Source organism: Triturus cristatus, chromosome 1_1 (genome assembly GCF_964204655.1).
Source record: "Triturus cristatus chromosome 1_1, aTriCri1.1, whole genome shotgun sequence".
Classification (NCBI taxonomy): domain Eukaryota; kingdom Metazoa; phylum Chordata; class Amphibia; order Caudata; family Salamandridae; genus Triturus; species Triturus cristatus.
In genome coordinates this window covers 37,084,937-37,111,584 of record NC_140579.1, presented here as the reverse complement: position 1 = coordinate 37,111,584, position 26,648 = coordinate 37,084,937, and the positions used below count along the sequence as shown (strand labels likewise).

The 26,648-nt window shown below is 47.7% G+C and overlaps 1 protein-coding gene across 1 annotated transcript in view; it reads right to left on the bottom strand.

Moving 5' to 3' along the window:
* Positions 1-26,648, bottom strand: part of LOC146869280 (RNA helicase MOV-10-like) — a 283,487-nt gene that overhangs the window by 10,765 nt on the left and 246,074 nt on the right. Inside the window, exon 16 of the mRNA XM_085633089.1 lies at positions 19,854-19,975. Within this exon, the coding sequence (XP_085489215.1) occupies positions 19,854-19,975 (122 nt within the window). The remainder of the gene's footprint in view (positions 1-19,853; positions 19,976-26,648) is intronic.

The window sequence follows — 26,648 nt, the reverse complement described above, 5'->3', positions numbered from 1 at the left end:
TTAGGACCAGAGCTGCTTTCCCTCCGGAAAAGATCACTCCTTTCCACGTAGAGCAATCCATGCCTTTGTCTACTTTCTATCCTTCCCCTCACCCTTCTAAGCGGGAGGAGAGACTTCACCGCCTAGACCCTAAGAGGGCAGTCAACTTCTACCTGGATAGGACTAAGGACTTCATGTTGGACGACCAACTCTTCATCGGATATGTGTCCAAGATGACCGGCAAGGCTGTCTACAAAAAAACGCTGTCCAGGTGGATTATACTCTGTATCAAGATCTACTTCGCCCTGGCCAAGAAGGAGCCTCCTGAAGGTATTCGAGCTCATTCTACCAGAGCTAAGTCGTCTTCTTCGTCTTTGGTTAGAGGTGTCCCTGTTGTAGACATCTGCAAGGTGGCAACTTGGGCCTCACTCCAAACTTTTGTGAAACACTATTCCTTGGACTCGGAGGTAAGGAGGGATGGCCATTTTGCATGTTCAGTGCTGCAGGATTTTTTTGGTATAGGTAGGCAAGCACCCTCCGATAGGAGCAGGACTGTTTGGGGGAGTCATTTCAAAAGGTGAAGAAGACACAGGCAGATTTATCCATCAGAAGAACAAGTTACTTACCTTCGGTAACGTTTTTTTCTGGCAGATAAAGGATCCGCATGTGGATTCCTCACTGACCCACCCGCCTCCCCGTTGTCTGCCTGTTTACACCAAAAAATTATTGGTATGCATTTCATGTATTTTATTGTTGAAATAATGTGATACTTGACATAAGGAAATGCCTATGATTTAGAATTTCCAGTTTTAGTTCTGTTTTGTGTACTATGTATACTTGTGAAAATGTTGTCGGTTTGCCCGTTCATCTTGAAGGCACGGAAAAAATGGATAAAACTGACGTCAGCACGCCAACGAGGTCTTCTTATGGCTCCAATGATGTCGTTCCATTGTGACTTCGACATGGGAGAGCTAAGGAGAAAACTTTCAGTGGAATACTGTGCATGGAGTAAAGGCGAGGAATCCATAGCCAGTTACTGTATCCACCAGAAAAAGCGTTACTGAAGGTAAGAAACTTGCTCGTTTAGCGCTTTAGTTCAATGCAGCAGATCATGTGACCACTTCACGCAGTCCAGTGCATCGAATTTCATAATAGAAGGTAGTGGCTGGTTCGGGTTTTCTTGTCACAGAAAGTGAAAATTGCTGGAGGTTGTCGTACTCTGAGAGACTTTCACCCAGATGATAGGATGGGTTGTCTTATCAGATGATATTCTGAATTCATTTTCTCAGGAATAGTTTATTTCCTACCTTTTGCAACCACCCCATGGTTCGCCTAAGAGGAGTCCTAGGTGTACTTTATTAAATTAATTAATGTAAGAAAGTGGAAATCTTTTTCAGGTGTGCTACTGAACAGGCCTGGTGTTTGGCCGGGAGAATGACCACCACTGTCAGAAGGTTGGGGGCTGACTAGCAATTTTCTCCACTTCTGCTTTGCTACTATCGCTGGCTCCCTGAATTTAAGTATTTTGTATGGTTTCACTTTAGCACATTAATTAAATCACTACGCTGAGTAGCATGTACTTATAATTAATGAACCACACCCCTTCTGCCCTAACAAATGTATTAACGATTCAAGCAAAAAGTTGGTTTTCTTCTGCACGCAAAAGAGATTGAGTAAAATAAGGCAGTGAGGGAAAAGTGGTTTAATAGGGTCACCCAGTTTGGTCAAGCTGGGTAGCCAGGACTGAAACCAGGACTGTGGGTCAGGGCCATCAACTAGTTTTTGTCTCTGGGTCCCACAAACTCCAACTGCCCTAGGACCATCTGGACAGCTACAAATGAGCATACTGAGAAATTAGTTTTAATGTTGGACGATGTGTGGCTGCGAGCACAAATTTAAATAATTTTTTTCTTTTCTGAGCTTACAACTAGTAGCATTTAGCCTCAGCTCAGTCAGCTCCTGAAAGGAAGGGGTGTTGCACCTACGTCAGGAAGTGCTTAATTTGAGCCAATGGTTTAAGGGTGTTCGGCCCCAGCGCTTAATTCTCAACACCGGCACTAATGATAGTCTACCACTTGGTGGCTCTTTCCGTCTAATCTTGAGATAAACATAACTGTGCGTAATAATTCGTCATACATTACATATGACAATTCAAACTATTCCACGACATTCTTATAGCTTTGGGTGGCTTGGAATAGTCTTAATGGCTAGACTTGCAGGAGTGCGATGGCCAGTAGTGGCACTCATACCGGCTGGGCAATGGGTGCTACACCCTGCAGTGGCTTCCTGATAAGGGCCCTGGCACTTTTCTAGAAATTAAGCACAGAGGTCGGGTGACCAGTCTGTATTATACTAAAGCGTTCTACAAGGCCTCACTACGTGCCAATGAAAAAAAACAGTCAGAGAGCAACAAAAAAAAAATGATGAAAATGGAAGGGAAAACTGATTCAAATGGATGATCATGGAAAAATATTGATATTACAGAAAGAAACCTGACAAGAATACTTTAAAGTATTTTTTCTCAACATAAATGGATAATTGAACTTAAAAACGATTCAAAGTGACATTCCGAAAACAAAGGTGAGAGGAGAACGTGAGTACATTTAAAGGCCATTTTCATCAACTAATGATATTTGGTTTTTCTGGAGTGTGCAAGTACTAGCGCTTGAGGGGGAGCTCAAGTCAAGTGCTTGGCTGTTCTAAGTGTCTTGCTTTTAGTATTTATACAGTTAATGGCAACATTAAATGGTGTACGAGTGGTCAGAAATAGAGACTGCATTTGCCACCCTACAGTCATACTTGTGCGACCCACAGTTTACAGCCTTAATGTGCAGCAAATCCCTTTTGTGAATGTCAAAGAAAAAGCTCACTTGAAAGAGTAAATAAAATGTTAATTGTCCCCTAGGTAAATCTACCTTATTATCAACTCAGACAAAATATAGTATGTATGACAATAGAATATATGGGAGCCTGCAATCCTTGGTTTAAAGTCAATCTCCAAGTTGGGACATCTTCAGTCACCTTTAATAATGAAATGAAATAGCTGCTCAACTGTAATGAGTTTACAGTTGATTTGTGAGGTCATGAAACCTACTATCAGAGCCAGCAACCAAGCTGAATGGCAGGTCAAAGAGCAGACCTACTACAAAAAAAAACAAGCATTAGTAAATGCATTAGGTTTCGCCTATGTGATTTTTTTGTTGTAATTTGTAGCTTGCTGAGTAGCTGTACAATATAAGTAACAGAAGTACGTTAAAATGTTATCACTTGGTTACAAAAAGTCAATATATTGTGCTGTTACTAGTACTATAATAAAGTGGGGAGATTAGGTAAATGGTGGAGGACCAAGATAAAAACAGGTACCTCTAGGGTTGAAAATGGTGCAGCTATGGGGAGAATAGGAAGAGGGTGGATTAAAAAAAAAATACAAGTACTGCGTAAGAGCTATTTTTGCAAATCCCAAAAATAAGATTACAAAAACCAGATGAAAAGGTGATGTTTAGTTATTGTCCATTGTTAGGATAAACAAATGAAAATGACAGTTAAAATGTTCACATAAGTGAAAGAAACACACTGAAAGTGAGATTATTTTATTGAGATGGGAAATTCTGTATTTTTTTTATTACAGATTTCTCTTGCAAAGTTTGTTTTATTATGCACTGCACATTTTATTCTATTATTGCGAAGAAACTTAAACATTAACAAACTCTGATAAATATTGAGCCTCCAGTAAATATTGGTACTTGTATTGTCGCACAAATTACTACATGTGTAACGATATATCTGTAAGAGACATTAGTTAGTGATAGATTCCTTACCTTAGAATATCCCCAGGCGTTAGACTGGATCCGTAAAGTCTTTTCGTAGCAGTACCCCTCCGCATCAATAAGTGGCGTTGTGCGGCTCCGCGTCCGTCACTGGCGTCATATGCGCCGAGGTGACGTCACGGAGACTACTTAGGCGCCGCCCATGTGCGCCGATGTCAGTTCTGTACAAGACTTTCCGCGCCAGGAACGCAGAGCCATGCAAGAAACTGACCACTGGTGCCATGAAACTAGGGCCCTGAAAGGGATGACCTTAACCCTAGAAATCAGTTCGCAGAACGGGGAGGATGGGCGGGCGGTAAGGAATCTATCACTAACTAATGTCTCTTACTAGTAGTAACTTGTGCATCTGAAAGAGACACGTTAGTGATAGATTCCTTACCTTAGAATAGCTACCCCTGCAATACCAACCCTGGTGGTGGGTCTGCGAACAGATTACACCAGAAAGTCACGAAGAACAGAACGGCCAAAGAAGCAGTCTCTCCGGACCATAGTGTCAAGGCAGTAATGCTTGGTAAACGTGTGCGAGGCCCACGTAGCTGACTGACAAATGTCCTGCAAGGGGACGCCGCGTCCCAAGGCAGTAGTGGCTGCCGTTGCCCTGGTAGAATGGGCACGCAGCCCCACAGGAGGCTCCTTCACGGCCAACGAGTAACAGGCCTTGATGCAGAGAACGACCCACCAAGAGATGGTCCGTTGTGCACAGCCCGACCTATTTTTGTGCCCATGTAGCCAACAAAGAGCTGGTCATCCACCCGGAACTGTTACGTGCGCGTCAGGTAGAACGAGAGCGCACGTTTTGGGTCCAGACGGTGGAGCCTCTCTTCCTCTTTAGAAGGATGCGGAAAGAAGGTAGGCCAAGTGATGGTCTGCCCGATGTGGAAGGGCGTGACAACCTTTGCCAAGAAAGAAGGACAGGTACGTAAAACCACCTTGTCTGGATGAACAGAAAGGAAAGGAGGTTTAGAAGAAAGAGCCTGGAGCTCACTCACTCTTCTGGCAGAGGTGATAGCTACCAGGAAAGCCGTCTTGAGTGAGAAGACGCAAAGGACAGCTATGAAGGGGCTCGAAGGGAGCACACATCAGATATGTCAAGATAAGGTTTAAGTCCCATTGAGGCATTATAAACAGTACAGGAGGAAACGTGTGCGTAATGCCTTTCAGGAAACGGTTAACAACCGGGGACTTAAAAAGAGAAGGCTGATCAGGAAGCCGCAAAAAGGCGGAGATGGCCAAAAGATAGCCTTTGATAGTGCCCAGAGCAGAGCCCTGCTGGGCCAAAGAGAGGAACAGAAGGACTTCGGAAAGAGGGGCAGAAAGGGGACCCACAGTCTTAGCTGTGCACCATGCCACAAACTTGTTCCATCTGCAGGCGTATACCATTTTAGTGGAGGGACACCTGGCTGCCAGAATGACATCACAGACTTCGGGAGGAAGATCAAAAGCTGTCAACTGTCGCCACTCAATCTCCACGCATGGAGGTGGAGGCTGGACAGATTCGGGTGGAGGACCGTCCCCTGATGCTGCGACAGAAGATCCTCCCGAAGAGGCAGTCGGAGCGGGGGAAATTCCAACGCGCAGAACTGATGACATTGCGCTTTCTCTCCGATAGCGACTAGATCTAACCAAGGCTCTCCCCACTGCTGAAAGAGACCTTGCACCACATTCGAGTGCAGACGCCATTTGTGATCCATCAAGCACCGGCGGCTGAGTTGGTCCGCCCTGGCGTTCAGAGAACCTGTCAGGTGTTGAACCACCAAGGTAATGCCTTGATGTTCCAGCCATGTCCAGAGGCACAGAGCCTCCTGACATAGGGTCCAGGACCCCACCCCGCTCCGTTTGTTGCAATACCACATGGCGGTGGTGTTGTCCGTGAACACCTGCACCACACTTCCCCGGACAGAGGGAAGGAATGCTTTCAGTGCAAGCCGGATCGCCCGAAGCTCCAAAAAGTTTGATATGGAGCCGGGACTCCGCCGGAGACCAGAGTCCTCTGATCTCCGCCTCTCCCAAGTGGCCTCCCCATCCCAGGAGGGACGCATCAGTCACCACTGTGTGCTTCGGTTGGGGAAGGGAGAGGGATCTGCCACTGACCTAATCGTGATTCGTGAGCCACCACTGCAATTGTCGTGCAGTGCCCTCCGAGATCTGGACATGATTGGACAGGTTGCCCTGATGCTGCGCCCACTGGAACTTCAGGTCCCACTGCAAAGCCCGCATATGCCATCTGGCATGGTGCACTAGCAGGATGCAGGAGGCCATCGGGCCCAGGAGCCGGAGGGTCATCCTGACTAAAACCCGGGACAGAGGCTGAAAGATCGGAATCATAGCCTGAATATCCTGGACTCGCTGCTCGGGAGGAAAAACCCGAAACGGTGTTGAATCCAGAACCGCTCCGATGAAGGGGAGCTTCTGAGAGGGACTAAAGTGTGACTTTGGCAAGTTGATGGAGAACTACAGCAAATGCTATATACAGATCGGCCGTAGTCCGAAGGTGGTTGACGACTGCCTGGGGCGAGCCCGCCTTCAACAACCAGTCGTCGAGGTAAGGGAAGACTGACACCCCCGACCTGCGCAGATGAGCTGCAACCACCGCCATCACCTTCGTGAACACCCGAGGGGCACTGGTAAGGCCGAAGGGGAGTATGGCAAACTGAAAATGCTCCTGGCCTACCGTGAACCGCAGGTAACGCGGTGGGCCGGCAGGACGTGGATGTGAAATTATGCGTCCTGCAAGTCCAACGCTACCATCCAGTCTCCAGGGTCGAGGGCAGCCAAGACCTGAGCCAGAGTCAGCATTTTGAACTTCTCCTTCCGGAGGAAGCGATTGACGTTCCGGAGGTCCAAGATGGGGTGCAGGCCCCCTTTGTCCTTCTTGGGGACCAAAAAGTAGTGGGAATAACAACCACTCCCTACTTCCGGCCCAGGAACGCACTCGATGGCCCCCTTGGCCAAGAGGGCCGTGACTTCCTGCTGGAGAAGTACCAAGTGAGCCCCCGACATGCGGTGGCACCGAGGTGGCATGGCTGGAGGGGAGGACTGAAAGCGAAGAGTAACCTCTGCGGATGATCTGCAACACCCACTTGTCAGATGTGATATTGAGCCAGTGGGTGAGGTGGTGGTGGATCCTTTCATCCACTGGCGTGGGGTGCTCCACAAAGCTCGGATTAGGAAGGTTTGGAGGTAGAAGCAGCGGGGCCGAGGTTGACTGACCCCCACGCTGATTCCCAGACCCGCCCCTGCGGAAGCCGCGGCCGCGCTGAGGCTGGTTCTGCACAGACTTGCTGAAGGAAAGCGCCTGGGTGCCTCTGCCGTGGCCACGAAAGGAACGAAACCCAGGAGTTGACGGGCTTTTTGCGGAAAGACCCAAGGACTTGGCCGGGGCCGCGCGAGTCCTTAAAACGCTCCAGTGCACTGTCGGCCTTATCACCAAACAGGCGAGTGCCATCAAAGGGCATGTCCATGAGTGAGCTCAGGACATCAGGCGAGAACCCGGTGGATCTCAGCCAGGCGTGGCGACGAAGCACCACAGTCGTAGAAATCCCCCTGCCCAGTGAATCAGCGGTGTCCATAACACACCTAATGGCGAACTTAGCTGCATTCTTACCCTCTGCAACTGCTTGGGACAGCACAGCGTGGACCTCCTCAGGACACTGAGGCAACACCTGAGCAACCATATCCCACACCGCGTGGGAATAGTGGCCCAATAAGCAGGCGGTATTCACCAACCGCAGCCCCAAGCTGGCCAAAGAGAACAACCGCTTTCTGAACTGTTCCAGCTTCTTACGAGTCCTTATCCGGCGGAGCCGTGGGAAAGGCACTCTGCGACGTCGAGGCTTGGATGACCAGGCTCTCAGGCGTAGGATGAGTGGTCAGAAACGCGGGGTCACCAGGTGCTGGGCGGTGCCGCCTGGCGACATTCTTATCCACAGGGTCCCCTGTGGCCGGTCTCGACCAAGTGCCCAACAAGACGTCAGTGATGGCGTCATTAAAGGGAAGCAGGAGCTCCGACGAAGTGGACGCCATCTGGAGCACCTCAGTGAGATGATTAGTCTTGAGGGCCACCGCAGGAAGATCGAGGTTGAGGACCTCAGCTTCCCGACGGAGCACCATCGTGTAGGAGGCGCCCTCCTCCATGGTAGGCGGGGAGAGGCAAACCCCGGGTCAGAAGAGACATCGAGGTCGCCGGCGTCCTCCAAGTCATCCACCCATGGGGAACAGACCGCGGCGGCAGAGCTGGAGCCGGAGAAGGAACATACGGCGCTGTGAACAGCGCCGGCCGGGGCTGAGCCGGCGCCGCATCCCATGGGATGCGGATCCCAGGTAGAAACGAAATGGTCCTGGAACCGGGGCAAGGGCCGTACAAATGGCACACACTGCGGCGCCGGAGCCAAGGGTGGCGCTGTGGCCGGAGCCGGCAGCGCTGGACCTCGTGGCGCCGGGGTTGGAGCCAATGGCCCAGGATCCTGTGGCACCAAAGCTGGATCCACCGGCGGTGCCGACGGCCCAACAGGATCTGGACATGGGACCGCGGGGAGCCAGAGGCCTAAAAAGGCAGTCCATGGTGGCAAGAAATTCTTGCACCGGTTCAGGAGTCGCCGACGGACCCGGGTAAGGCGGGTAGGCCATGCTACTCCCAGGCTCCAAAGGAGCCACAGGGTCAGAACCCCTGTCCCCCTCGTCCACATCCGAGGACCAACAGGGGGACGTCGGAGAGCGAACATGCTTCTTCGACTTCTTTTTATGTCATCGCTTAATGGAATCCAAGGGCGAAGACTTGGAGCCCGAGGAGAGACGACTGCGGCCCCGCGAGCGTTCCCGGGAATGGTCCCTGGGCCTGGAACGGCATTGGGACGAGTGCCAGACCTCCAGCAGCTTCCGGCGCCGTTCCCTCAAGGCCTTCGGGCCATGGCCCGACAGTCCCGGCAGGACCGGGAGTGGTGGTCGCTCTCCAGGCAGTAGAGGCAAACATCGCGGGGGACGCCACCGACATATTGCGACGGCAGGCCACACAAGACTTAAATCTAGGCATCCCTACGTGCACCAAGGAGAAAAAGGGAGACAAAAGTCTCTAAAGTGTAGTCAAAAAGTGACTAAGGTACGTGCTCTAACCGGATCTTCGCTTGCTGGCGGGGAAAAAAAGAACTGATGTCAGCGCGCATGGGTGGCACCTAAGTAGGCTCCGTGACGTCATCGGCGCATACGACACCAGTGACGGACACGGAGCTGCACAACACCACCTACTGACGCGCAGGGGTGCTGCTACGAAAAGACTTTCCGGATCCAGTCTGATGCCTGGGGATATTCTAAGGTAAGGAATCTATCACTAACGTGTCTCTTTCAGATATTGTTTTACTTAGGGTTCACATTTTTTCTTTATTTGAACCGTACACTAACATTTTCAATTATTGTGCAATAAACTATAAAGTTTGGATATTGTAACAAATACTGTTTTTTTCCCCAAGGCATTTGTCCCTGTGTCACTGCATCTGCTGCACTATACCCTAATGCCTACTAGATTACTGCACTTTGCAGTTGGTGTCCTTATGTTATATAAAAGTGAAAATACAGGAGGTTGTTTACATTTCTTAGAACAACTCAAACCCTTTTTATCAATTATTATGCTAAAATACCACATTTTGAAAGAATGCAAATACATCCACGGAAAAAATTCTCACTATTAGGAAATTACTCCTGCTTCAGTTGACAGAGTATCGCCCAATTATCACGTTCTTTATTCAAATGGCCATTGGAAAATACGGTTTGTGGTGCTGGGACAATATAAAAAGTCAGTCTTACCACATACCTGCCTAGTAAGCTATACACTCGGTGTTAAAAAGGTGAGCTCACACCAAAGAAGAAACAAACTTTTTTTTTTTTTTAAATGTAAAAATATTCCAAAATAGATACCTTTCGAAAAAAAGAACAGCAGCACAAATCCCATACAGTCACCAAACACACTTGCTCACAAAGATAAGCTTTGAAACAGTGCGACGACAATGCCCAGCAGCTGGAGTTTTCAAATTCACTGCTCTTGAAACTATACAGCCTCCCTTACCGTCCAGTAGAAGGAACAGGCAGCAATCACAAAACTCGAGGAATACTTTTTTTACTTTTATCATGAGACTTCGATGGCTTTTGATGGAACAAGAGCTTCGGCTGAGACCGGTCTGTTCTTCCCATTCTAGTCGTTTCCAAGCACCGCTACGCAAGCTGCAGGGCGCAAGTCAGGCTTGAGGCGCAGTTATAGTGGTCCGCGTGTCCAGATATAGCCTCCTCAGGACTCTATAAGGTTGCCGTGGTATTACTCAGCAGACCGGATATATCCTCGCACCTGTGAGCTATGTCTCAAGCCCGCGTCGTTTCATCAGGCCTGCTCCGTGGGGCAATCTCGGCACAAGCGTGTATAAGGATGCGGACTCCTCAACGTCGAACCACCGGCCCCCACAGTCAAGCGCCAACACCTCCTCAGCACCCTCACCACCCTTCGACTCCAGTGGTAAGGTGGGTACCTGGTTGTCTCCGTGTGGCCGATCCTACTAGTGAACCATGGGGGTGGGGGGGGAGACCATCTGGCAGCAACCCATAGCTGTGCTCCTAGCAGATAACCCCAGCGAGGCCGCGTTCACCCGCCACTACAGCGCGGGACCGGGCAGGCAGCGCCGGGGGGAGGCCCGCCCCAGCTTTCCAGGCTTTAGGGACTGCCCGAGGTGGATGCGTGATGATCCCTCGCCGCACAGACGCAGGCCAACCCTTCTGGGTGTCACCCCCTCGACTGCGGGGAGCACCCACTCGAGATGTGGCACTCACTGGCCTAAGCGCTCGCTGGTGATGCGGCCGCACAGAGGTAGCCCCAACGCTCAGGATCGTAATGGCGGAGCAGGTCGCTTCAAGTTATTAAGTCGCAGCCCCGCGGGGGAGCCGGGAATCTAATTCTGTCCCACTCAGTTGACTCCGGTTACGGTAAGGCACCAGGCGCCCAGACATGCAACACCGGGCGGGCGTTCTTTCGCCAGTCTTCTCACCTGGTCTCCGCTACTTTGTTGCAGCTCAGCGAGCGCCCTGTATTTGTGCCGCTATGCCGCTCTTCCGCCACAGAGGGAGGCCCTGCTCTCCAGGTAAATTCTCGGTCCGAGAACTGCTCCGCACGCCTCGGGGCGGGGGTTTGTCACCAGCGCCGTCACCTCAAATCAGGTCCAGAAGCGTTGCACTCCCAAGCACCGGAGTGCGGGTCACCGCGCCGCACCACCAGAGGCCGGGGATCTCGGCCCGGCTAGGCCGTCACATGCAATCTTCCGCAGCTCCGCAATGAACGATCGCACCAGGACTGGGATCGGCACTGTACTTTCCGGATCTTTTCCGGTAACCGGGACGCGCTTTGAGGCTCAATTTAATGCGTGTAGTTGTCGGATAATTGAATGGTAATTCCACGGTGTATCGGAGCTCGCAGCTCAAGTGGCCATCTCGATCACGAGCAAGCTCCGCCCCCCCCAACTCGAGGAATACTTTTACAGGCAGATGACAATGCTTACAATCCAAGACTCTGCTGCACTTGTCTGGCGCTCTAATGTTATACAGAACTGTCCCAACAGATAAAGGCAGTTAAAACATCCCTTCAGAGCACCACAGAGGGTGCTCATGTTAAGCACTGCAATCACTTAATTCGGGCTTATGCTACATAATGCGCCAACAACAAACATGACAGAGAAAAAAAAATGCACTTTTGATAGTGGAACAATATCACAAAGAATGTGAAAATGTGTTAAAAGTTCCACCAACTGAAACAGAGTTAAACAAGCATGTTTTGAATGCGTGCAGCCAGGGGACAACATGTGGTCCTGGTGCCACTCCACCTGCTGAGCCATTTAAATCATGGCCATAGTGCCTGCAAGATAACTGCATTTGTGACGGCCTGTTTAGTAGTAAAATATAGCAATATTCTGTGTTTAGTAATGTTCTGACAGTTTCTAGGGCTGGTGCCCCTACACCTGCTGCACCATTCAAAACATTACCCTATTGCCTGCAATGTAACTCCACTTGTGGCTGACCATTAAGTAGTAAAATTTCGGGAATAGAGCTGTTCCTAGAGCTTTGGGGCCCAGTGTAATTGCACCTGCTGCACCATTCAAATCATGACCCCTACTGCCTGCAAGCTAACTGCACGTGAATGCCTGCTTAGTTAAATACAGCAATATTTGGTGATCACAGGAGTTCTGACGACTTTTGGCCCCAGTGCCACTGCACCTGCTGCACTATTTAAATCATGACCCTAGAGCTTGCAAGATTACCAATTGTGACTGCCTGTTCAGTTGTAAAATATAGCAATAATCAGTGTTTATCGGGGTGCCTAGAGCTTTTGGTCCCGGTGCCACAGCACCTGATGCACAATTCAAATCATGACCGTAATGCCTGCTAGATAACTGCACTGCCTGTTTAGTGGGAACATTTAGTAACAATCTGTGTTTAGTGTGGTCTCTAGAACTTCTGACCATGGTGCCACTGCACCTACTGCACCTACTGCACCATTAAAATCATGCCCCTTTTAACTGCAAGATAATTGCATTTATGACTGCCTGTTCAGTAGTAAAATATAGCAATATTTGGTGTTTAGAGGGGTTCCTAGAGCTTTGGTCCCAGATGTAACTGCACCTGTTGCACCATTGAAATCATGGCCCTAATGCCTGCAAAGTAACTGCACATTTCACTGCCAATTTGGTAGTAACATTTAGAATAATCTGTGTTTAGTGGGGTCCCTAGAGATTTTGGCCACAGTGCCCATGCACTGGCTAAAGCATTTAAACAAAGCCCCTTTTAACTGCAATGTATCTCTGACTGCCTGTTTAGGAGTCAGATATAGTAATATTAAGTGTCTAAAAAGTAAACAGTGTGCAGCTTTAACAAAAAGAAATAAAGTTCAAACCACCAACAAGGTTGGAAATGAGTAGCTAGGCCACAGGACACTGATGAGAGAAACAGAAGGGAGAACAGGCTACAACCATTAGAAACGGAGGAAAGTAATCAGACAAGCATACAGACCAAAAGTCCCTTTAAAGATATATTAAAATAATGGATTTCACAAGCACAACCCAAGAGCTGTGCAGGCGAAACCTAAAAAACGAGCACTGGTATTTTCCGCTTCTGATAGGGTTTTCTGAAATGAACACTGATCTTCAGAAAAGAAATATTTGTAGCAGTATATATTTTTTGCATGCACGCAGTTATTACTAGAAAGAATATCTCTGCATGTTTCTACACATTTCAAACTACAGCTTTTTCTTTATCTGACATACATTAAACGGATTCAAATATCTTTTGGGCAAAAAAAAATGTTCCTCCTATTTACACTTGTGATTTTTAAACAACATTCGTACAATGATTTTTATCTGTGAAGCTCTGCACATGGATAACTCTAAATAAACATTTCACATATTATCAAAATCCCATACAAGCAATTTAAAAAAAACAGTCAATCAAACCAATGCTCATGCAAATATAGTAAAAGCACTTTGCTTTACTATATTTGTATGAGCATTGGTTTGATTACTGTTTAAAAAAAAAAAATCAGTGTAGGAATATTGTGATTTTTCATCAACAAGTAGGAGGAATGACAAAGGATACCTTAAGTTTTTGATTTATATCTCAGTACAAGATTGATCGATTAACATTTTTTATGAAATATTGATATGGAGTCTGTGGTTCTGTATATAAGGAATATGCTACTTACCAGTATGCATCTGTTCTTGGCATGTAGAGCTGCAGATCTACACACTTGTGCATAGATCGCCATCTGGTGTTGGGCCCAGATGTTTGCAGTTTGTTTTTCCTCTTGGAAAGTCTTTGGAAGTCACGAGGTAGGTGACTCCTCCTTTGGATCGTATTGCGCATGGGCTTCGGCTCCATCCTCAGATTGTTTTTCGCCAGCAGGGAAAGATGGAGCGTAGTAATAACAGTGAAGATGCCCATGTGTGTGCTATCTAAATAAGATAAACTGGGACAGATACAGGAAGCCGGGGAGGCGGGTGGGCGTGAAGACCTGCAGCTCTACATGCCAAGAACAGATGCATACTGGTAAGTACCATAATTCGTTCGAGGCATATGAGCTGCAGATTACACACTTGTGCATAGATTATATAGCAGTACCCACCGTTAGCAGCGACCACCCGTATCTGTTGCAGTGGTTGGAAATAATGTTTTGAGTACTGCCTGGCCCACACTAGCTTGTTGCTTAGTTTGCACATCTACACAATAGTGTTTGGTGAAAGTGTGCGGTGTTGACCATGTAGCTGCTTTGCAGATATCATCTAATGGGATGTTCCCTAAGAATGCCATGGAAGCCCCTATTTTGTAGAATGGGCTTTAGGGGGAATGGATAGCGTTCGCTTTGCTTTATGGTAGCAGATTTGAATGCATTTTACAATCCACCTAGCTATCCCTGATTTTGAGATGGGGTTGCCTTTGTGTGGTGGAGAGAAACAAACAAACAGTTGTTTGGTCTTACGGAAAGGTTGTGTTCTTTGAATGTAGTAGAGTAATGCTCGTTTGACATCCAGTGTGTGAAGAGCCCTTTCTGCAACGGTCTGTGGTTGCGGGAAAAATACTGGTAGTTCTACTGTTTGGTTTAGATGAAAGGAGAAATGACTTTAGGGAGGAATTTTGGGTTGGTACGGAGAACAACCTTGTTGTGGTGCATTTGGAGAAAAGGTTCTTGAATGGTAAGTGCTTGTATCTCTCTTCTAAGGGAAGTGATGGCTACAAGAAAAGCGGTTTTCCATGTTAGGAATTGTAGTTCGCATTTGTGCAGAGGTTCGAAGGGAGGCCCCATTAGCTTGTGAGAACGATATTTAAGTTCCACACAGGTGAGGGTGACACTCTGGGGGGAATTATTCTTTTAAGGCCTTCCATGAAGGCTTTAATGGCAGGTACTCTAAAGAGTGATAGATGTTGCCTGTTTTGTAGGTAAGCTGCAATAGCTGCGAGGTGTAGTCGAATGGACGTATAGTCTAGATTGCACCTTTGTAGGTGGAGTAAGTAGCCTATGATGTGTTGAATGGACACGTCCAGTGGATTGATGGTGTTATGGCAATAAACAACAAAACGTTTCCACTTGGCGGCGTAGCACGCTCTAGTGGTAGGTCTTCTGGCTTCTCTGATAATGTTCATACAGTCAGGGGGAAGATTTAGGTACCCGAATTCTAGGATTTCAGAAGCCAGATCGCAAGGTTGAGCTGCGCTGGGTCCGGGTGTTTGATCTCTCCATGGTTTTAGGTTAAGAGGTGTGGAGAGAGGTGTAGTTTTTGGTGCGGCACTACAGATGGTTCCAGCAGTGTGGTATACCACGGTTGTCTGGCCCACGTTGGAGCTACTAAGATTAGTGTGAGGGAGTGTTGTTGTAGTTTGCGCACCACTAGTGGAATGAGTGGAAGAGGCAGAAAAGCGTACGCAAATCTGCCTGACCAGTTCATCTATATCGCATTTCCTTTGGACAATGGGTGTGGGTATCTGGTGGCGAAGCTTGGGCATTTGGCGTCTTCGTGGGTGGCGAAGAGGTCTATCTGTGGATGCCACCACATTTGAAAGCACGGGTGAAGAACTTGCGGGTGAAGCTCCCACTCGTGGATTTGTTGTGTCTGCCTGCTGAGCAGATCTGCCACTGTGTTTTGGACTCCTGGGACATGCTGAGCTAGGAGAAAGATTTTCTGGGGTATTGCCCATCTCCATATGCTCTGTGCTAGTTGAGAGAGCTGTGGAGTGTGTGTGCCGCCTTGTTTTTGAATAGAATACATGGCTGTCATGTTGTATGTGCGGATCAGGACTGCCTTGCCTGAAATTTGGGTTTGAAAAGATTTTAGGGCTAAGAAGATTGCTAGTAACTCCAGATGGTTGATATGGAGTAAATTTTGTTGAGGTGTCCACTTGCCCTGTGTGGTGAGATGTAGTAGATGAGCTCCCCAGCCGGAGAGCGATGCGTCCGTTGTCAGTACTATTTGAGGAACCGGGTCCAGGAACGGTCGACCTTTGGAAATGTTTGTGGTGTTCCACCACTGCAGAGAGCGATGGGTGCGACCGTCTACCAACACCAGATCTGTTAATTGACCCTGGGCCTGGTTCCATTGGTGCGCTAAGCACTCTTGGAGAGGACGCATCTGGAGTCTTGCGTGAGGTACTATAAAGATGCAAGAGGCCATCATCCCTATTAGTTGCATAAACACTCGAGCTGGAAGGGAGTGTTGTGCTATGAATTTTGTGCGTAGAGCTTGAATGCTTGCAATCCTGGCAGGATTGGGGTAGGCTAGCGCTCTTGAGGTGTCTATGGTGGCACTGAGGTATTGTTTTATGTGGGATGGTTGTAGATTGGACTTCTGGTGGTTTACTGTGAAGCCCAGTTGGTGGAGTAGTTGAATGGTGGTGGACGTGTGTTGTACACACTGATTGTATGACCTAGCTTTTATCAGCCAGTCGTCTAAGTATGGGAAGACGTGGATGTGTTGTCTTCGCAAATGTGCTGCCACCACTGCTAGGCACTTGGTGAATACCCTTGGCGCTGTTGTGACTCCGAACGGGAGCACTTTGAATTGGTAGTGTTGTCCGTCCACTACAAATCTGAGGTACTTCCGGTGAGCTTTGTGCACTGGAATGTGGAAATAAGCGTCTTTTAGGTCTAAAGTGGTCAAAAAGTCGTTTTGGGAGGGGAGCGGAAGTACCTGCTGAAGCGTCACCATATGAAAATGGTCTGAGTATATGTATGTGTTTAGGGGCCGGAGATCTAGGATGGGTCGCAGAGTCTCGTCCCTTTTTGGTATGAGGAAATATAGGGAGTAGACTCCCATATTTTGTTGGTTGGTAGGAACGGGTTCTATTGCCAGTTTCTGTAGGAGGGAGATTACCTCCTGCTTAGATGTTCTTGTGACATTGGGCGCTGCCTGGGTGGAATGTATGGGGGGTAGATATTACTTCTAGGCAGTAGCCTGACCGAATTATCTGTGTTACCCATTAGTCTGAGGTGATGGTAGCCCAGACAGGGAGGAAATGTTGGAGTCTGCCCCCGACTGGAGTTGAATGGTCTGGGGGGAGCGGGGGGGGGGAAGTCATTGTGTAGGCGGTGTGGCAGAGCGGGCGTTGTTTGTTTTGCCTCTGCCTTTATTATTGTTACCCCTATAGCCACCTCTTTGATAACCCCTTGTGAAGGTGGACTGAGTAGGGGATTTGTATGAAGTGAACGCAGTGTCTGAGGAGTAGCCTCTAGACGTACTTCAAAAGGAAGAGCGGCGAAAGGAGCGTCTAGGAGGGTGTGACTGTAAGGCTCCCATGGATTTCACCGTATCCGTATCCTTCTTCATTGTTTCTAGGGCCTCATCCACTTTTGGGCCAAATAGATGTTCCTGGTCAAAGGGATGGTTAAGGATGGAGGCTTGTACCTCCGGTTTAAACCCTGATATTCTTAGCCAAGCATGGCGATGGAGGAGGACGCTGGTATTGATGGCCCTGGAAGCGGTCTGCTGCATCTAGGGCACAACGTATAGAGGTGTTAGTAATAGTCTTACCCTCTTGAATTAGTTCGTTGGCCCTAGCTTTATATTTTTCAGGGAGGTGGTGCATTATGCTTTCTTACTCGTCATAATGTGCCCTGTCATATCTGGCCAATAGCGCTTGAGTATTGGCGATACGCCACATATTGGCTGCTTGTGACGCAGTAAGCTTCCCTGATGCGTCCAGTAGTTTTGACTCTTTGTCAGGTGGTGGTGCTTCGCCTGACGCTGGGAATTTGCCCGTTTACGGGCAGTGGATACCACTAGAGAATCTAGTGCCGCTGGCCCTCTGATGTAGGAGGGATCTGTGGGGGCAGCTTTGTATTTTTTCTCGATGCGCCGGTTAATGACCCTGGCCCTAACTGGGTCCTTAAAAACTTCTGGCGCATGCTTTACCACTCCTTTGAGCATAGGTAATATGGAGGTAGACCTATGTGTGGTGTCGAATGTGTCGAGGAGGAAATCTTCCTCCACGGGGTCGGTATGCAAGTCTACCCCGTGATAGTGTGCCGGCCTTTGCAGTAGATGGTGGAACCCCAATGAGTCTTCCGGTGGAGATGGTCTGGAGGGGTAAAGATCATCTTGTGGGACGTTGGGGATATCCGGTATATTGTAATCGTCCCATGGGTCTGGGGATCCTGTAGGGGTGGGGTCCCCTGTGGGTAGGTCCTGGGGCACATCCCCCTATGTTATCATATGGGTCCCCATGATCATCATCGTGTGGAGAAGGGGTGGGAGAACGAGGAGGTTGGGGTGGAGAAGGCGGAGGTGGGGAAAGTGGAAGAGGTGGGGAAGGTATTCTGAACGGAGAGGTAGCAGAGTCCTTCCTCTTTGGAGGTGGAGCAGGCTTCTCCAAATGTCTCTTTTTGGTAGAGAGTGTCAAATGTCCAGTTTTTGGATCCTTGGTGAGTGTTTTTTGCAAGGGATCTGGTGTAAATAAGTCCGGTGAGGCTGGTCGGTCCGTCGGTGCCGGAGGCGTCGGGGCCGTTAGCTTTTTAGGCTTTTCTGTGCCGGTTTGTTGTTTGGAAACCGGTTTGGGAACCTCCGGACGCTTGGTCGGCGCCGAGATGGGTTTCGGCCTCGAAGTGTCGGTGGCCTTGTGTGCTTTGGTCGGCACCGAAGGTGGTGTCGGTGCCGAAGAGCTGGGTTTCGACCCCGGGTGCTTCGGTGCGGGGCTCGGTGTCGATATGGAAGTCGGCTTCTTTTTTGGTGCCGAAGCGTGTTATCGGCACCGACGATAGGCTGGCTCGAGCCCGTGCCGCCGGAAGGCTTGCTTGGCTTCTTTACCGGGCCCGAAGGTGCAGTGTTGGAAGCAGTGTCCTTGGTCTTGCCTAGGCCCGGAGGCGAAGGTGTGACCGGAGCCTTTTTCGGTGCCGGCAGGGGCGTGGGGGGGGTGGGGAGGGGGATCAGTACTCACGACCCTCTGGCCGGGGTGATGTCCTCCACATCTGAGTCGTCGGCTTCGGAAGCGCTGATGAGGCCCTCGTCGGTGTAATGCTCTGGAGCGTCGATGCCTTCTCCGAAGATGACGTCCGGAATCGTCGTCGAGGTGTGCGCCATAGTTCTTCTGGCTCTTCGGTCCCGAATAGTCTTTTTGGACCGGAAGGACTTACACGTCAGACAGTCTCGAGCCTCGTGTTCAGGGGAGAGGCAGAGGTTGCATACCTCGTGGAGATCGGTGTGGGGAAATTTGGACCCACATCGAGGGCACTTTTTAAATGGAGTCCTTTCCATTAGCCAGATCCGGAGCTTGGAGAGGCCCGAAGGCCGCCGTTGGCGACCGGAACCGAAGGTCTGTGCCGATGAGAAGGCGCGTCGTGTGGGGGAGATCGCGATCGAAACAATACCGCGGTTTGGGGTGTGGATTGCGCGTCGATCGTCGAACTGGAAGCTGTTCGGAACCGGAGCGCGAAGATTACATCCGAGCCCGATGGCGGAAAAAAACAATCTGAGGATGGAGCCAAAGCCCATGCGCAATACGATCCAAAGGAGGAGTCACCGACCTCGTGACTTCCAAAGACTTTCCAAGAGGAAAAACAAACTGCAAACATCCGGGCCCAACACCAGATGGCGATCTATGCACAAGTGTGTAATCTGCAGCTCATATGCCTCGAACATATCAATTATTGTGATTCAGCGTTACATGAATATAAAAGGAACATTTTTTAATAAAGTAGGAGACATCTTTTGCAAAAAACAGGTTTTATGCATATTGAGTATGTATGCATGAATGTGATAATAGAAGAACAATAGGGGTGTTCCACAATATTGAATGAATAAGCACATGAGGGACAATAGTTTTTTTTCCGGTTATTTGAACCCAGTTCCCTTTGTTCGTTCGAAGGGTTACTCTCTATTAGTTTAGGTACACACCGAAAATGGAAACAGCTCCCATTTAAATTCAATGTGAAATTCTCCTCTATTGATACTGGGCAGGTAACGAGGTTAGTTAACCAAGAGTCAATACTTCAGTATGAAATAACATGATGGCATGTTTACTATGTTACAACGTACTAGGTTTTACCTGGTGGCTCTGTATTTAAATTGAGAGCACTCAATCGTTCTGCAAGATCATCCTCTGCCATGTCATCTTCCTGGTATGGGAACCCAGTGTAACCTCCTTTATCGCTACAGTACTTAAGAAATCTGTTGAAGAAAAGATTCAAAATATGTGATACAACCAACACAAGTTTCAGGCATTGCTACACAAGGGAAGTCCACTCATTTACAGTACTCTGATCGCTGCCAGGAACATGCAAAAAAACTGGCTACATAATACAACCCCACTTATGAGAGCCATCATACACCAGAAAAGCTCTGTTTTGCTCAACTGCAAGTAGAATATATGCATTGCCTATAATCAACAATAAAAACCACGCTTCATGTTAAGCTTTCATACCAATATGTAGGTATTGACTTATGTAGTCTGTAAGCAAACGTGTTAGAGCACCAACGTTTTATCATCAACAAAAGACCTAGTCAATTTGAATGTTACTTGAAGAATCAAAGATCTATGTCTCTCAAAGACCATTTCCATGCTGCATGGTGTTCATCGGGGTGATATAGTAGTTGTGTTTAAAGATTAAGGGCCTTATTACGACTTTAGCGGTCCTACAGGGGACGGTGCAATGCGCCATCCGCTGTAGAACCGCTATTAGAAAGTGAATTATTATTGCCACTGAAACAATAAAGGGCTCAAAATAGGTCTCAGAAAATGATTCCCATGCTCAACCCTTGGTAGCTTGACTGCGAGCAGGGAGGCTGAACTTCAAAGACAGGAATGTAAAGCATTTAAAAACACCAACTCAGTAAACAATTAAGACCACACACAATAAAAATCCAAAACCAATTTATAAAAATAGGTAATATTGTAGTCTTCAAAATGACACCAAACATGACAAAATACAATGTAGGGAAATGGAGATAGGAATTTTTAAAGATTTCGAACTGTATAGCATATAGAAACATATAGCGCCGATTGGGACATCTAGTCGTGCTGGACCGAGACAAGGTCAAAGTTTCAGGCCAACCGCGATCGAGCCCTGCACGGCTACCCCTCGCGGTAGGCCTCAGTCAAAGTTTTAACCTGAAACTTTTCTGAAGCTTTTCTTCTTGGGGTCCCTCGAAGCTCTCAGCCAGTCCGGATTCGGTGAGGGTTCGCCCGCTGGCTTGCCTTGCAATGAGCTCCCGGCCAAACTTATGGAAGTCAGACCTACGGAGCCTTCCAGCGGGACAAACCAGAGATCCAGGCCAGCTCACAGTTGAAGGTGGGTGGCTTGACTCTTGCGGTTGGTCCTGGTCACCTTTCTACGTTCAGATTTATACATTTTCACTGAGCTTTTTGTCCTGGGGTCCCTCGATGCTCTTTACCAGGCCGGATTCAGTGACAGTTTGCCAGCTTAGGTTTCTACCAACTCCTGCTCAAACTCTGGAAGTCGGACCTACGGAGCTTTTCAGCAGGACGAACCTCGTGGGCAGGCCGGCTTGCGATTGAGGGTCGACGGCTTGGCTGGCCAGTTAAAGTTGGTCCACTTATGGAGCTTTTTTTCCAAAGTTGCTCCAAACATTTTCAAACTTCTGGAACATCTTTCTAAAGTTTCTTTGAGGGTCCCATAGTTCCCAAAACGTAGTCCAAGGATCTGGAAGCACCAAGATGGTCCTGAAAGTTTGGGACTTCAATTCTCACAATCCACTTGGACAAACCCTTAAAACTCCACTGGTAGTACTCTAGGCTGGGGATTCTTGGTGGTAATGGTCCAGGTGAGCTTTTTTAACATTCAACTTAAAGGAAGTCCACCATGATTTTAGTGGTCAGTCATTGGCCGATGATGCGGGTAAGCATTTGTTTGTTGACAGATTTGTCGCCAGTATGTTACCCGGAAATAGCTAGTCGCTTAAAGGCCAGCAAGAGTTCTTGGACTACATCTTCCCCAGTTTCCCTTTTGACTATGGCCCAATATTATGAACGACAGGAACAGGAAGCGACAGGCAGGGAGGATAAGAAGGTTAAGGAATTAAAGACAAAAGTTATGTTAGCTCAAGTATATGGTCCACCATTTAGGGGAGGTGGAAGAGGCGGACGTGCAATGTATACACCTGGGGTGCCCCCTCTCCCTTGAGCAAATTTGTCCCCTGATCAGTGTGCTTATTGTAAAGAGACTGGGCATTGGTGTTCTGAGGGCCCTCTTTTGCGAGGTCAGCAGTACCAGTGGGGAAAGGGAAGTATGAGAGGACACCCAGGGAATTCAGGAAGCAGGGGAGGTACAGGAGCTCGCCCCAGATTTGAAGCAGTTGAACAAGGACCAAATTACTCCAATACTTTTGATAGACGAAATCAATATCAAATGTCTGATTATTCTGCTGATGCCCTTGCAGATTCCGATTATGCATCGGGATGCCTAGGATGGGGTAAGGAACCGGTTGAGGGGCCAGTAGATCAAATGGGTGCTTATGTTGATGCAAACGTCTTGGGATCTACTGATCGGTTTCTGGTTAATACAGGGGCTACCCGTAGTGCTCTGTCTAAAAAATTGGTTCCTAGGGCTCCCCTGTCCGGCACAATGATAACATCAATAGGATTCAATGGGACACCTACACCTAGCCCGTTTTCACAGCCACTTGAATTCGGACTTGACAAATTCACTGCAGCATGTCCATTTTTGCTTTCCCCTAACACGCCGGACAACATTGTGGGTATCGATATGCTTAAATATTTTCGTGCTACAAAACGTTGTTCTCCGGAAGGTGTGCGTGTTATTTTAAATAACAATTATCCAATGGTTGAGAGAGCCTGTCTTATCAATGAGGATGCAGCTCTGGCGTCCTTACCTAGTGTGAAGAAGGAGCACTGATATTGTTATCATTTCTTGCCTCCCATCATCACAAAGTCTCACGAAAGAAATTGCAATATTGTAGACAGCAGGTTACCTATTTAGATCACCTCCTGTCTAAGGAGCGACGTGCACTCACACCAGACCGTATTCAAACCATTCTAGACATGCCTGTACCCCGCACTCAGAAGGATGTTCGTGCACTGATTGGCCTCACTTCTTTTTGTAGGCAGTTTTTCGCACATTATTAAAACTTTGTGGGCCCTTTTGATTAAAGACACTCCGATGCCCCTACCATGGACTGATGAGTGCCAGAGCGCCTTAAAACAGTTACGCCACGCCCTTTGTTCTGCACCAGTATTAGGTACCCCAGACATGTTGATGAGTGACTATCTGTCCCAGTTAACTGACAGCTTGTCTTCTATTTATCAGCAGGTGCGGGAAGCTCTCCCTTTGTGAGCCCTGCTGTGCTGACAGATCATTGCGACATTTTGGTCACCGAGAGAGGATGAGCTGTGTCACCTAAAAGACCTGAGGAAGTCTTCCCGGACCACACGATCCCTGGTACATCTAGATATCTGCTTCGATCCAGGAAGAAAGACATTTCATCGCAAAAAAAGACTGTTTGAGCCACTGTCCTGGGTGGTTAAAGACTGACTGCAAAGGGGGGGTATGCCTTTTAGTGACTACTCGTCTCAACGTTAGTGAAGAAACCAAAGCCTGCCCAGGACCTTAGGGCATCACCTATTTTGTTGTTTGCGGATGAAAATGAGCTCGCCTAAGAAGAAGGAGATCACTGCGACAACGTGCAACGGGTGTACAATCTGCATCTTTGGTCTGACTTTGACTGCTGCCATCATCGCCACTGTAATGTGGGTAGTGAAGGAAGTAATGCCTGGAGCCTCCTTACCTAACATTACTGTTACATCACTTGCTGCAAAAGAGCACCATCATTTTGATTTGCTGCAACATGAACAGGGATACCAGCAAAATCTGAGAAACAAATCATTTCTTCAAATGTTGCATCAGAAACACCAGCTAAGCAATGCTACTAACTGTTGGGTTTGTGGCAAGATTCTTCCTCATCACAACATAAAAGTAATCCCGTTGTCACAGCCTCCTTTCTCTCACAATGGCTCATGCCCAGCTTGGTTCAAACTTCTATATGCCTCTAATGAACAAAGTCTGTTACCCCAACGAAGATGGGGACACACAAGCAAAAGGTACTGCTTTAGAAATAAAAGACTATAGTAAAGGAAGTGCAGCAACAAACTGTGTATCCAAATTCAAGGTCGGCTAAAAGAAATGGACCCCTTGTTATCTCTGTACACAAAGGCGGCCAGTGGTCATGGCAACAAAGTACAGGCGATATGGCAGTGGGCCACAGTAACTGTACTATAGTGTTGCAGATGTCTACGAGAGGCCGAAGCAGCCTGCTTGCATCACGTCACACTTTTATTTTGTTTGTGGAATTAAGGCATACAACTTCCGACCTTCAGGCTGGTCTGGTAGCTGTTACATAGCCTTCCTCCTACCACCTGTGTTTTTGGCTCCCCCAACCTACCATCAAGAGTTGCAATTGTTCGATCACCATGCTGGTGGTAAGGGAAAACGTGCAATCGATGTCTCTGTAGTCGAACAGACAAAGACCACATGGGAACAATATAGACTTTAATAGAGGATTCGTCTTCTTTGTTGGCCCAGTACAGAACAGTAAGCTGGTCCGTCGCCTCACCCGTACAATGGAAGCAGTGATCAATCAGACAACTGCGGCCTTAGGGAACATGACAGAAGAACAAGCATTGATCCGTATGGTTGCTTTGCAGAATAGACTTGTTCTAGATGCTATTCTGGCTGATCGAGTTGAAGCATGCTGTACCATCGGATCCAGCTGTTGTGTCTTCACACCGGACAATTCACCTTCTGTATAGGCGTCATCTCCAAACTACACAAAATAGCTACTGAGATGCATCAAGACTCAGGAACATGGACTTGGGCTGGATGGTTCTGGAGCGTATTTTCTGTGTGGGGTTTGAAAATATTATTGGCCTTGTTCATAATTATTGCAATTCTCTTCTGTATCCAATGCGGGGCAATGCTTTGTTCCCTCTGTATTTCCACTTGTACTACTTGTCTACCATCTAAAAGGAAAGTCCAAAATGTAAATGCCGGTTTAGCAATAGACCGAGAAGTCAGCGCTATGATGTTAATTGATTTACATGATGTTTATTGTACCCCTTTAAAAGCATAATAAAATGTCTTAGCTTATGCTAAAAGGGTCATCTGTGGAAATGTGTAATATTTTACTTAGCGTAAGTGACAGCCATTTTGGCTGTGGTGTCCATTTAGTTTCCTTCATAATTCTCCCATCCTCTGCAGCTCGTCTTTTAACTCTGCTTGTGTTATCTATTTTAGTTGACTTCCTGACTCAGCTAAAGCAATGTACATGCTGAGGGTTTGTAGCAGCCAGTGCACCTGGTCTCAGATGTTAACTGTCGACCATTTACTGCTGCCATAAGCATTTCTGCTCCCCCTCCCACTTTGCTGACCACGTAGTTCTTCATCTGCCCTTGTTTGCTGATAACTATTTCTAAAACTTGTTCTTCCTATTTCTGTTCACATGCTTACATTGCAGAAAACTGGTATAAAAGGGACATGGTTTGTGCATTTAGTGTACTACCTCCTGCAGCACTTGAGTGCTGTGTGGATGTGGTCCCACTTATGAGTGAGTAATAAACTTGTTATTTATTTCAACTCCAGTGCCAATCTCTATTTTGTTGGTCTCTGGACCCGTGGCCAAGAGGGTGACCACTTTTAGGCACATTTCCGCAGAAGATGGGTGAAACCCCGAACCCGGTCCTAGGATGCTTGCTTCCGGTCCAGGGAGGACCTGGCTTGGCAGTTCGGGCTGGACTGTTCCCATGAGGCGCAGGGTCAAGACTCATTGCATATGGCCAGGTCTAATCTGGGGTGGCATGGTGAGCAAAATAATGATGGATTTAAACCACATCTCTTGACTGGGGTTGAATGTTTTGATTTGTTCTGCATTCCGTCCCTCAATTGTATGTCTTTCGCTTTCTCGCCTCAAGTGCGCCAGGTATGCCCAGATGTGGGTCCTGGGCTCACTGTGCCACTGGAATCAAGCTATCCTGGCTGAAGAGGGGTGAAACCCCGAAACCGGTCCTAGGATGCTTGTTTCCGGTCCAGGCAGGACCTGACTTGGCCGTTCGGGCTGGACTGTTCCCATGAGGCACAGGGTCAAGACTGATTTGCATATGGCCAGGTCTAAACTGGGGTAGCATGGTGAGCAAAAGAATGATGTATTTAACCCAGGTCTCTTGACTGGGGGTGAATGTTTTGATTTGTTCTGCATTCCGTCCATCAATTGTGTGTCTTTTGCCTTTTTGTGTGCGACACCATCCATTAATTTTAAATGGATGCAGTTTCAGGAGTTCCCCTAATCCTCCACCTGATCCTTCCCCGCTTCCCATCAGTGATCCGCTGTGAGTATTAGCTCCTCACAGTGTCAGCGGAAACATAGATGAAGTAAAAAAGCTGTGATATTAGAAAGCATGTATTGTGAATGAAACTTTTTCAAGGATTGCTGCTTAAAATTAGCATGCAGAACATCATATGCCTATGAGCTATTGTTTTAAAAATCTTTCATATTATGTTTTACATCTCCAGAGTGCTATTGCTAAGGACACAGGCAGACAATTTCTCTTACCTTAAGAAATTAGTTAGTGCTAAAAATCTTACAATTACAAAGTTGTTTTTGATTTGCCAATGTGATGCAACCATGATGATACCATGCTGAATTTGCAGTTTCCGCTTATTTTGAGCCTTTTATCACTTAGGATACTGTCAGGACTCTTTATGAGTTTAGGGGGATTTAATTGCCTAACTAGGGATTCTACTATAATTTATAATTGTTTTCTCTATCCGAGTCTTCATGGTAAATTATGTATTTTCTCTGTAATGTATGTATT